Genomic DNA, 12,493 nt, shown 5'->3' with positions numbered 1-12,493 from the left:
GATGGTATTTGCTAAGTGCTATCGCGCCAAGCACTGTTCTACGCGCACTACGGAGGGATACACGATGATGATGATGTTGCTCTGCGTTTGTTAAGGCGCTTACTATGCGCCTTTTAGACTGTGAGCCCACTGTTGGGTAGGGACCGTCTCTCTACGTTGCCAACTTGTACTTCCCAAGCGCTTAGTACAGTGCTCTGCAGGCAGTAAGCGCTCAATAAATACGATTGATTGATTGCCAAGCACCGCTCTAAGCGTGGGGGAGGATACATGATGATGGTGGTATTTGGTAAGCGCCTACTCTGCGCCAAGCACTGTTCTGAGCACTGGGGGGGGGGGATACAAGGTGATCAGGTTGTCCCCCGGGGGGCTCCCGGTCTTCATCCCCATTTGACAGATGAGGAAACTGAGGCCCAGGGAAGTGACGCGACTCGCCCAGAGTCACCAAGCTGACAAGTGGCGGAGCCGGGATTAGAACCCATGGCCTTCGATTCCCGGGCCCGGGCGCTTTCCGACTTGTACTTCCCAAGCTTAGTCCAGTGTTAATAATAATAATGGTATTAGCTAAGCGCTTACTATGCTTGCTGATTATTATGAGAGCAATAATAATAATAATAATGGTATTAGTTAAGCGCTTACTATGCTTACTGCTTACTACGAGAGCAATAATAATAATGGTATTAAGCGCTTACTATGCTTACTGCTTACCATGAGAGCAATAATAATAATAATAATGGTATTAAGCGCTTACTATGCCTACTGCTTACTATGGGAGCAATAATAATAATAATAATCGTATTAGCTAAGCACTTACTATGCTTACTGTTTATTATGACAGCAATAATAATAATAATGGTATTAGGCGCTTACTATGCTTACTGCTTACTATGAGAGCAATAATAATAATAATGGTATTAAGCGCTTACTATGCTTACTGCTTACCATGAGAGCAATAATAATAATAATAATAATAATGGTATTAAGCGCTTACTATGCTTACTGCTTACTATGGGAGCAATAATAATAATAATAATCGTATTAGCTAAGCACTTACTATGCTTACTGTTTATTATGACAGCAATAATAATGATAATGGTATTAGTTAAGCACTTACTATGCTTACTGCTTACTATGAGAGCAATAATAATAATAATAATGGTATTAGTTAAGCGCTTACTATGCTTACTGCTTACTATGAGAGCAATAATAATCATAATAATAATGGTATTAAGCGCTTACTATGCTTATTGCTTACTATGAGAGCAATAATAATAATAATGGTATTAAGCGCTTACTATGCTTACTGCTTACTATGAGAGCAATAATAATTATAATAATAATGGTATTAAGCACTTACTATGCTTACTGCTTACTATGAGAGCAATAATAATAATAATAATCGTATTAGCTAAGCACTGACTATGCTTACTGCTTATTAGGAGAGCAATAATGATAATAATAATGGTATTATAACTCCAGCGCTCAGAACAGTGCTTAGACAAGCTTAGTCCAGTGCTCTGCACACAGTAAGCGCTCAATAAACGCAGCGGAAAGAGCCCGGGCTTCGGAGTCCGAGGTCCTGGGTTCAAATCCCGGCTCCGCCCCTTGCCAGCTTTGTGCCTTTGGGCGAGTCACTTCACTCCTCTGCGCCTCAGTTCCCTCATCCGTAAAATGGGGATTGACTGTGAGCCCCCCGTGGGACCTGATCACCTCGTATCCCCCCCAGCGCTTTAGGACAGTGCTTCGCACACAGTAAGCGCTTAACAAGTACCGTCATTATTATTATTATTATTATTAAATATGATTGAATGAAGGAGGCACGCTGCTTCTCTACTGTACTAAACGCCCCGGGGGGGAATCCAATCCCGTCGTATTTACCGGGCGCTTTCCGCGCGCAAAGCAATGGGGTGGACGCTGAATTTCCGAGCAGCCTCCCGCCAGTCGCGACCGATTTGGAGAGGGACGCAGCGGGGGAGAACCGTTGGGGTGATTTATTGGCCGCCCCCCCGGGGACCCGGCTTCACGAGGGGCCGACCCGGGGGTCAAGGGTCAAGGGTCGAGGGGTCGTCGGGGGGGTCAGGCCTTGGCCGGGCCTTGGGCCTGCGCCCGCTGAAAATCCTGCTGCAGCCTGGACAGGGTCTCCCGCTGGCGCTCCGCTTCGCCTTCCAACGTCTGCAGCTGAGCCTCGTAGCGCTTACTACAGCGGGGACACGGTGGGGACGCCCCCCGTTAGCCCCGGCCCCCTGGGCGCCGACATCGCTCTCCCCGCCCCGCTCGGACACCGGCGGCGGGACGATCCATCCAGCCCCCGTGGTGTTGCCAATCTGTACTTCCCAAGCGCTCAGTCCGGTGCTCTGCACGTAGTAAGCGCTCAATAAATACGATTGATTGACTGATTGATTGATCCCCCGACCGGGAATGATCGCTGTGATACTTGCTGAGCGCTCCCCCGGGGCCCGGTGCTGCGCTAAGCGCCGGGGTGGAGACGCGCCAACAGGGTCGGACCGAGGCCCGTGGGGCTCACGGTCTCCATCCCCGTAGCGATGATAATAATCGGGGTATTTGTTGAGTGCAATAATAATAATAATAATGGTATTAGTTAAGCGCTTAGTATGCTTACTATGACAGCAATAGTAATAATGATAATGGTATTAGTTAAGCGCTTAGTACGCTTACTGCTTACTATGACAGCAATAATAATAATAATAATGGTATTAGTTAAGCGCTTAGTACACTTGCTGCTTACTATGACAGCAATAATAATGATAATAATGGTATTAGTTAAGCGCTCAGTATGTTTACTGCTTCCTATGACAGCAATAATAATGATAATAATGGTTTTAGTTAAGCGCTTAGTACGCTTGCTGCTTACTATGACAGCAATAATAATGATAATAATGGTATTAGTTAAGCGCTTAGTATGTTTACTGCTTACTATGACAGCAATAATAATGATAATAATGGTATTAGTTAAGCGCTTAGTACGCTTACTGCTTACTATGACAGCAATAATAATGGTATTAGTTAAGCGCTTAGTATGTTTACTACTTACTATGACAACAATAATAATGATAATAATGGTATTAGTTAAGCGCTTACTATGCTTACTGCTTATTATGAGAGCAATAATAATGGTATTAGTTAAGCGCTTACTATGCTTACTGCTTACTATGACAGCAATAATAATAATAATAGTACTAGTTAAGTGCTTAGTATGCTTACTGCTTACTATGACAGCAATAATAATAACAATGGTTTTAGTTAAGCGCTTACTATGCTCACTGCTTATTATGAGAGCAATAATAATAATAATGGTATTAGTTAAGCGCTTAGTATGCTTACTGTTTACTACGACAGCAATAATAATAATGGTATTAGTTAAGGGCTTACTATGCTTACTGCTTACTATGAGAGCAATAATAATAATAATGGTATTAGTTAAGCAATTACCATGCTTACTGCTTACTATGAAAGCAATAATAATAATAATAATCATGGTCTTAGTTAAGTGCTTACTATGCTTACTATGACAGCAATAATAATAAAAGTGGTATTAATTAAGCACTTACTATGCTTACGGCTTACTATGAGAGCAATAATCATAATAATAATGGTATTAGTTAAGCACTTACTTTGCTTACTGTTTACTATGACAGCAATAATAATATTAATGATAGTTTTACTTAAGCGCTTAGTATGCTTACTGTTTACTATGACAGCAATAATAATAATAATGGTATTAGTTAAGCGCTTACTATGCTTACTGCTTACTATGAGAGTAATAATAATGATGATGGTATTAGTTAAACGCTTACTATGCTTACTGCTTACTATGAGAGCAATAATAATAATAGTATTAAGCGCTTACTATGCTTACTGCTTACTATGAGAGTAATAATAATGATGGTATTAGTTAAGCGCTTACTATGCTTACTGCTTACTATGAGAGCAATAATAATAATAATAATGGTATTAGTTAAGCGCTTACTGCTTACTATGAGAGCAATAATAATAATAATAATAGTATTAGTTAAGCGCTTAGTGTGCTTACTGTTTACTATAACAGCAATAATAATAATAATAATGGTATTAGTTAAGCACTTACTATGCTTCCTGCTTATTATGACAGCAATAATAATAATAATGGTATTATAATGGTATTATTACTCCAGTGCTCAGAACAGTGCTTGGCACCTAGTAAGCGCTTGACAAATACTATCATTACTATTATTATTACTATTATTATTAGTACTCCAGCGCTCAGAGCAGTGCTTGGCACCTAGTAAGCGCTTCACAAACACCATCATTACGTGTTGCCAATTTGTACTTCCCAAGCGCTTAGTACAGTGCTCTGCACCTAGTAAGCGCTCAATAAATACGATTGATTGACTGATTGACCATCAGGATTATTCCTCCAGCGCTCGGAACGGCGCCGGGCACCTAGTAAGCGCCCGACAAGCACCACCACTGTGATTATTCCGGGAAAGGAGGGGGCGGAGGGAGAGTGCGAGGGGCGTCCCCACCCCCGCCCCCGGGCCTGGGGGAGACGCCCCCCGCGCCCCCCGAACTCACATCTCGGCGGTGATGTAGTCCAGCCTCTTGCCCACGGTCACCCGGGCCTCGCCCAGCTCCTGCCTCACCAGCACGGGGCCCAGCAGCTTGTAGACGGCGTTGGAGGCGTCCAGCAGGGCCAGCTCCTGGGAGAGGGGCCGGATGTGAGTGTGATGGACGCCCCCCCCACCCCCCCAAACCCTCCGCAAAACCCCCTTCTTCTAGTCCCCCCCCCCCACCCCGATTTCAGAGAAGCAGCGTGGCTCGGCGGAGAGAGGCCGGGGGGTTCAAATCCCGGCTCCTTCGGACAAGTCGCTTCATCATCATCATCAATCAATCAATCAATCAATCGTATTTATTGAGCGCTTACTATGTGCAGAGCACTGTACTAAGCGCTTGGGAAGTACAAATTGGCGTCACATAGAGACGGTCCCTACCCAACAGTGGGCTCACAGTCTAAAAGGGGGAGACAGAGAACAGACCCAAACGTACCAACAAAATAAAATAAAAGAAAAATAAAAGAAAAATAAAAGAAATAATAAAATAAAATAAAAAAATAATAATAATAAAAAATAAAGATAAAAATAAAATAAAATAAAATCGTCTTTATTGAGCGCTGTACTAAGCGCTTCACTTCTCTGGGCCTCAGTTCCCTCATCTGTCAAATGGGGACGAAGACCCTGTATCTCCCCCAGCGCTTAGAACGGCGCCGGGCACCTAGTAAGCGCTTAACAAATACCCACATCATTATCAGGAAAGCAGCGCGGCTCAGCGGAAAGAGCCCGGGCTTTGGAGTCGGAGGTCGTGGGTTCGAATCCCGGCTCCGCCGCCTGCCAGCTGGGTGACTCTGGGCGGGTCACTTCACTTCTCTGGGCCTCAGTTCCCTCATCTGTCGAATGGGGGTGAGGACCGGGAGCCCCCCGTGGGACCACCCGATCACCTTGTAACCCCCCCAGCGCTCAGAACAGTGCTTGGCACATAGTAAGCGCTTAATAATTGCCCTCATTATAATTATTATTAACTTCTCTGAGCCTCAGTTCCCCCATCTGTCGAATGGGGATGAGGCCTGTGCACCCCTGGTGGGGCAACCTGATCACCTTGTAACCTCCCCAGCGCTTAGAACAGTGCTTGGCACATAGTAAGCACTTAATAAATGCCATCATCATCATTATTATTATTATTCACTTCTCCGGGCCTCAGTTCCCTCATCTGTCAAATGGGGATGAAGACCCCCGTGGGACAGCCTGATCACCTCGTCTCCTCCCCAGCGCTCAGAACAGTGCTCGGCACATAGTAAGCGCTTAATAAACGCCATCATTCTTCTTCTTCTTCCCTTCTCCAGGCCTCAGTTCCCTCATCTGTCAAATGGGGATGAAGACCCCCGTGGGACAGCCTGATCACCTCGTCTCCTCCCCAGCGCTCAGAACAGTGCTCGGCACATAGTAAGCGCTTAATAAACGCCATCATTCTTCTTCTTCTTCCCTTCTCCGGGCCTCAGTTCCCTCATCTGTCAAATGGGGATGAAGACCCCCGTGGGACGGCCTGATCACCTCGTCTCCTCCCCAGCGCTCAGAACAGTGCTCGGCACATAGTAAGCGCTTAATAAACGCCATCATTATTCTTCTTCTTCCCTTCTCCGGGCCTCGGTTCCCTCATCTGTCAAATGGGGATGAAGACCCCCGTGGGACAGCCTGATCACCTTGTATCCTCCCCAGCGCTCAGAACAGTGCTCGGCACATAGTAAGCGCTTAATAAACGCCATCATTATTCTTCTTCTTCACTTCCCTGGGCCTCAGTTCCCTCATCTGTCAAATGGGGATGAAGACCCCTGTGGGACAGCCTGATCACCTTGTATCCTCCCCAGCGCTCAGAACAGTGCTTGGCACATAGTAAGCACTTAATAAATGCCATCATTATTATTCTTCTTCCCTTCTCCAGGCCTCAGTTCCCTCATCTGTCAAATGGGGATGAAGACCCACGTGGGACACCCTGATCACCTCGTCTCCGCCCCAGCGCTCAGAACAGTGCTCGGCACATAGTAAGCGCTTAATAAACGCCATCATTATTATTATTCACTTCTCTGGGCCTCAGTTCCCTCATCTGTCAAATGGGGATGAAGACCCACGTGGGACAGCCTGATCACCCTGTATCCTCCCCAGCGCTCAGAACAGTGCTTGGCACATAGTAAGCGCTTAATAAACGCCATCATTATTCTTCTTCTTCCCTTCTCCGGGCCTCAGTTCCCTCATCTGTCAAATGGGGATGAAGACCCCCGTGGGACAGCCTGATCACCTTGTATCCTCCCCAGCGCTTAAAACAGTGCTTGGCACATAGTAAGCGCTTAATAAACGCCATCATTATTCTTCTTCTTCCCTTCTCCGGGCCTCAGTTCCCTCATCTGTCAAATGGGGATGAAGACCCCCGTGGGACAGCCTGATCACCTCGTATCCTCCCCAGCGCTCAGAACAGTGCTCGGCACATAGTAAGCGCTTAATAAACGCCATCATTATTCTTCTTCTTCACTTCCCTGGGCCTCAGTTCCCTCATCTGTCAAATGGGGATGAAGACCCCTGTGGGACAGCCTGATCACCTTGTATCCTCCCCAGTGCTCAGAACAGTGCTCGGCACATAGTAAGCACTTAATAAATGCCATCATTATTATTATTATTCACTTCTCCGGGCCTCAGTTCCCTCATCTGTCAAATGGGGATGAAGACCCCTGTGGGACAGCCTGATCACCTTGCATCCTCCCCAGCGCTCAGAACAGTGTTTGGCACATAATACGCGCTTAATAAACGCCATCATTATTATTCTTCTTCCCTTCTCCGGGCCTCGGTTCCCTCATCTGTCAAATGGGGATGAAGACCCCCGTGGGACAGCCTGATCACCTTGTATCCTCCCCAGCGCTCAGAACAGTGCTCGGCACATAGTAAGCGCTTAATAAACGCCATCATTATTATTCTTCTTCACTTCTCCGGGCCTCGGTTCCCTCATCTGTCAAATGGGGATGAAGACCCCCGTGGGACAGCCTGATCACCTTGTATCCTCCCCAGCGCTTAAAACAGTGCTTGGCACATAGTAAGCGCTTAATAAACGCCATCATTATTCTTCTTCTTCCCTTCTCCGGGCCTCAGTTCCCTCATCTGTCAAATGGGGATGAAGACCCCCGTGGGACAGCCTGATCACCTCGTCTCCTCCCCAGCGCTCAGAACAGTGCTCGGCACATAGTAAGCGCTTAATAAACGCCATCATTATTCTTCTTCTTCCCTTCTCCGGGCCTCAGTTCCCTCATCTGTCAAATGGGGATGAAGACCCACGTGGGACAGCCTGATCACCTCGTATCCTCCCCAGCGCTTAGAACAGTGCTCGGCACATAATAAGCGCCTAATAAACGCCATCACTATTATTATTCACTTCCCTGGGCCTCAGTTCCCTCATCTGTCAAATGGGGATGAAGACCCACGTGGGACACCCTGATCACCTTGTATCCTCCCCAGCGCTCAGCACATAGTAAGCGCTTAATAATCGCCATCGTTATTATTCTTCTTCCCTTCTCCGGGCCTCAATTCCCTCATCCGTCAAATGGGGATGAGGCCCGTGAGCCCCACGGGGGACAAGCCGATGACCTCACATCTCCCCCAGCGCTCAGAACAGTGCTCGGCACGTAGTAAGCGCTCACCAAATACCCACATCATTATTATTATTATGATTATTATTGTTATTTTCGCTCACCTCCTTGACGATGTTGTTCTCGGTGAGCTGGGCCTCCAGCTTCTGCCTGCTGGCCATGGACTTGCTCAGATCTGGGGGGGCAAGGAGGGGAAGGGGGTGGGTTTTTGGGGGGTCTTTGGGGAGACACCCCCGGGGGGTCTTTTTTGGGGGGGGTCCCGGGGGAGACGACCACCGACCTTTCTGCAGCTGCTGATACTTCTGCACCTCGCCCTGCAGCTTCTTCTGAATCGCGTCGGCCATGGCGGGGCCTGCGGGGTGGGGGAGACCGTCGTCCGGGGACGTCTACGACCTCTCCATCCCCCCCATCTTACCTCCTTCCCTTCCCCACAGCACCTGGATATACGTTTGTACATATTTATCACTCTATCTTTATTTATTTTACTTGTACATATCGATTCTATTTATTTGATTTTGTTAGCACGTTCGGTTTGGTTCTCCGTCTCCCCCTTTTAGACCGGGAGCCCGCTGTTGGGTAGGGATCGTCTCTATATGTTGCCAGCTTGTACTTCCCAAGCGCTTAGTACAGTGCTCTGCACACAGGAAGCGCTCAATAAATACGACTGATCGATTGATTGTCTCTAGATGTTGCCGACTTGGACTTCCCAAGCGCTTAGTCCAGTGCTCTGCACACAGGAAGCGCTCAATAAATACGATTGATCGATTGATTGTCTCTAGATGTTGCCGACTTGGACTTCCCAAGCGCTTAGTCCAGTGCTCTGCACACAGGAAGCGCTCAATAAATACGACTGATCGATTGATTGTCTCTAGATGTTGCCGACTTGGACTTCCCAAGCGCTTAGTCCAGTGCTCTGCACACAGGAAGCGCTCAATAAATACGATTGATTGTCTCTATATGTTGCCGACTTGGACTTCCCAAGCGCTTAGTCCAGTGCTCTGCACACAGGAAGCGCTCAATAAATACGACTGATCGATCAATACAATGATGATGATCATTATCAATACAATTATTATTATTATTATGATTATCCCCCACCGTTTCGAACAGTGCTTGGCACACAGTAAATGCTTAATCAATACCATTGCGATGATGATGATTATCATTACAATGATGATGATGAATATCAATACAATTATTATCATGATGATGATTATCCCCCACCATTTCGAACACAGCTTGGCACACAGTAATTGCTTAATGAATACAATGATGATGATAATGATTATCAATACAATGATGATTATTATCAATACAATTATTGTTATTATTATGATTATCCCCCACCGTTTCGAACAGTGCTTGGCACACAGTAACTGCTTAGTCAATACAATGATGATGCTGATGATTAGCAATACAATGATGATGATGAATATCAAGACAATTATGATGATGGTGATGATGATGATTATCCCCCACTGTTTCGAACAATGCTTGGCACACAGTAAATGCTTAATCAATACAATTGTGATGATGATGATGATGATTATCAATACAATGATGATGATGAATATCAATACAATTATTATCACGATGATGATTATCCCCCACCGTTTCGAACAGTGCTTGGCACACAGTAAATGCTTAATCAATACCATTGCGGTGATGATTATCATTACAATGATGATGATGAATATCAATACAATTTTTATCATGATGATGATTATCCCCCACCATTTCGAACAGTGCTTGGCACACAGTAATTGCTTAATGAATACAATGATGATGATGATTATCAATACAATGATGATTATTATCAATACAATTATTGTTATTATTATGATTATCCCCCACCGTTTTGAACAGTGCTTGGCACACCGTAAATGCTTAATCAATACCGTTGTGATGATGATTATCATTACAATGATGATGATGAATATCAATACAATTATTATCATGATGATGATTATCCCCCACCGTTTCGAACAGTGCTTGGCACACAGTAATTGCTTAATCAATACAATGATGATGATGATTATCAATACAATGATGATGATGATGATGATGATTATCCCCCACCGTTTCGAACAGTGCTTGGCACACAGTAATTGCTTAATCAATACAACGATGATTATCAATACAATGATGATGATGAATATCGATACAATTATTATGATGATGATGATGATCCCCCACCGTTTCGAACAGTGCTTGGCACACAGTAATTGCTTAATCAATACAATGATGATGATGAATATCAATACAATTATGATGATGATGATGATGATTATCCCCCACCGTTTCGAACAGTGCTTGGCACACAGTAATTGCTTAATCAATACAATGATAATTATCAATACAATGATGATGATGAATATCGATACAATTATTATGATGATGATGATTATCCCCCACCGTTTCGAACAGTGCTTGGCACACAGTAATTGCTTAATCAATACAATGATGATGATGAATATCAATACAATTATGATGATGATGATGATGATTATCCCCCACCGTTTCGAACAGTGCTTGGCACACAGTAATTGCTTAATCAATACAATGATAATTATCAATACAATGATGATGATGAATATCGATACAATTATTATGATGATGATGATTATCCCCCACCGTTTCGAACAGCGCTTGGCACACAGTAATTGCTTAATCAATACAATGATGATGATGAATATCAATACAATTATGATGATGATGATGATGATTATCCCCCACCGTTTCGAACAGTGCTTGGCACACAGTAATTGCTTAATCAATACAATGATAATTATCAATACAATGATGATGATGAATATCGATACAATTATTACGATGATGATGATGATCCCCCACCGTTTCGAACAGCGCTTGGCACACAGTAATTGCTTAATCAATACAATGATGATGATGAATATCAATACAATTATGATGATGATGATGATGATTATCCCCCACCGTTTCGAACAGTGTTTGGCACACAGTAATTGCTCAATCCATACAATTACGATGATGATGGTTATCAATACAATGATGATGTTGATCAGTACAATAATAATAATATTGTTGTTATTATTATTATTCTTATGATCCTCCCCCTCCCCCCGTTGGGCCGAGGGCCGTCACTCACGCGGCTCCGCAGAGCAGGACGACCCCGGAAGTAGAAGCCTTGGGGGGGGGGGCTGACCCGGAAGTGCTTCCGCGGGGACCGGAAGTGCTGCCCCCTGCCCGGGGCACGCTGGGAAATGCGGGTCCCAAAGCCACACTCCTCATCATCTCGTGATGGGATTTGTCTAGCTCCCACTAATATTTATTTATTACTCTATTTATCTCATTTGTACACATTCTATTTTATTTGATTAATATGTTTCGTTTCGTTGCCTCATCCAACATGGCGGGCGGGACACTTCCGGTGGGGCCGCGCCCGCCCCCCTCCCCCGCGAGATCCGGCCCCTCTGCGCATGCGCCTTCCACCAGGTGGGGAAGGAAGGGCGGGGACCGGAAGTGCTGTCCCCTGCCGGGGCACGCTGGGAAATGCGGGTCCAAACGCCACACTCCTCATCATCTCCTGATGGTATTTGTCTAGCTCCCACTAATATTTATTTATTACTCTATTTATTGCATTTTTATTTTATTTGGTTGACATGTTTCGTTTTGTGGCCTCATACAACATGGCGGGCGGGACACTTCCGGTGGGGCCGCGCCCGCCCCCCCACGCGAGATCCGGCCCCTCTGCGCATGCGCCTTCCACCTGGTGGGGAAGGAAGGGCGCTCCCTTATCCAACAGGCGGGCGGGACACTTCCGGTGAGGCCGCGCCAGCCCCCCCCTCGAGATCCGGCCCCTCTGCGCATGCGCCTTCCACCTGGTGGGGGGAAGGAAGGGCGCTCCCTTATCCAACATGGTGGGCGGGACACTTCCGGTGTGGCCGCGCCCGCCCCCCCCCACGTGAGATCCGGCCCCTCTTCGCAAGCGCCTCCTCCTGGTGGGGGAAGGAAGGGCGCTCCCTCATCCAACATGGCGGACGGGGGCCTTCCGGTGGGGCCACGCCCGCCCCCCCCACGCGTGATCCGGCCCCTCTGAGCATGCGCCTTCCACTAGGTGGGGGAAGGAAGGGCGTTCCCTCATCCAACATGGCGGGCTGGACACTTCCGGTGGGGCCGCGCCCTCCCTCTCACGCGAGATCCGGCCCCTCTGCGCATGCGCCTTCCACCTGGTTGGGGGGGAAGGAAGGGCGCTCCCTCATCCAACATGGCGGACGGGGGCCTTCCGGTCGGGCGAGGCTCGGCCCCCGCCTGTGATTGGCCGGCGGCCTCGGCGCT

General features: G+C 46.4%; 1 protein-coding gene across 1 annotated transcript; it reads right to left on the bottom strand.

The window, feature by feature from the left end:
* Positions 1-1,973: 1,973 nt before the first annotated feature.
* Positions 1,974-11,322, bottom strand: PFDN6 (prefoldin subunit 6). The gene is made up of 5 exons (XM_038742242.1): positions 11,304-11,322; positions 8,457-8,528; positions 8,281-8,351; positions 4,570-4,694; positions 1,974-2,194 (listed from the first exon to the last, which is right to left on the bottom strand). Exons 2-5 carry the CDS (start codon positions 8,518-8,520, stop codon positions 2,074-2,076), a joined length of 381 nt encoding a protein of 126 aa, XP_038598170.1. The 5' UTR covers positions 8,521-8,528; positions 11,304-11,322; the 3' UTR covers positions 1,974-2,073.
* Between the last annotated feature and the right edge of the window lie 1,171 nt (positions 11,323-12,493).

Source organism: Tachyglossus aculeatus, unplaced genomic scaffold (assembly GCF_015852505.1).
Source record: "Tachyglossus aculeatus isolate mTacAcu1 unplaced genomic scaffold, mTacAcu1.pri scaffold_101_arrow_ctg1, whole genome shotgun sequence".
NCBI lineage: Eukaryota > Metazoa > Chordata > Mammalia > Monotremata > Tachyglossidae > Tachyglossus > Tachyglossus aculeatus.
The sequence above is the reverse complement of the archived record's forward strand: the minus strand, read 5'-3'. Positions and strand labels throughout refer to the sequence as shown.

Excerpts from the sequence above, each read along its gene's own strand:
- PFDN6 (XM_038742242.1), bottom strand. The coding sequence starts at position 8,520 with ATGGCCGACGCGATTCAGAAGAAGCTGCAGGGCGAGGTGCAGAAGTAT. Across the intron at positions 8,352-8,456 it reads GTATCAGCAGCTGCAGAAAG|ATCTGAGCAAGTCCATGGCC; the intron begins GTCGGTGGTCGT and ends TTGCCCCCCCAG. Across the intron at positions 2,195-4,569 it reads GACTACATCACCGCCGAGAT|TAAGCGCTACGAGGCTCAGC; the intron begins GTGAGTTCGGGG and ends TCCCCGCTGTAG.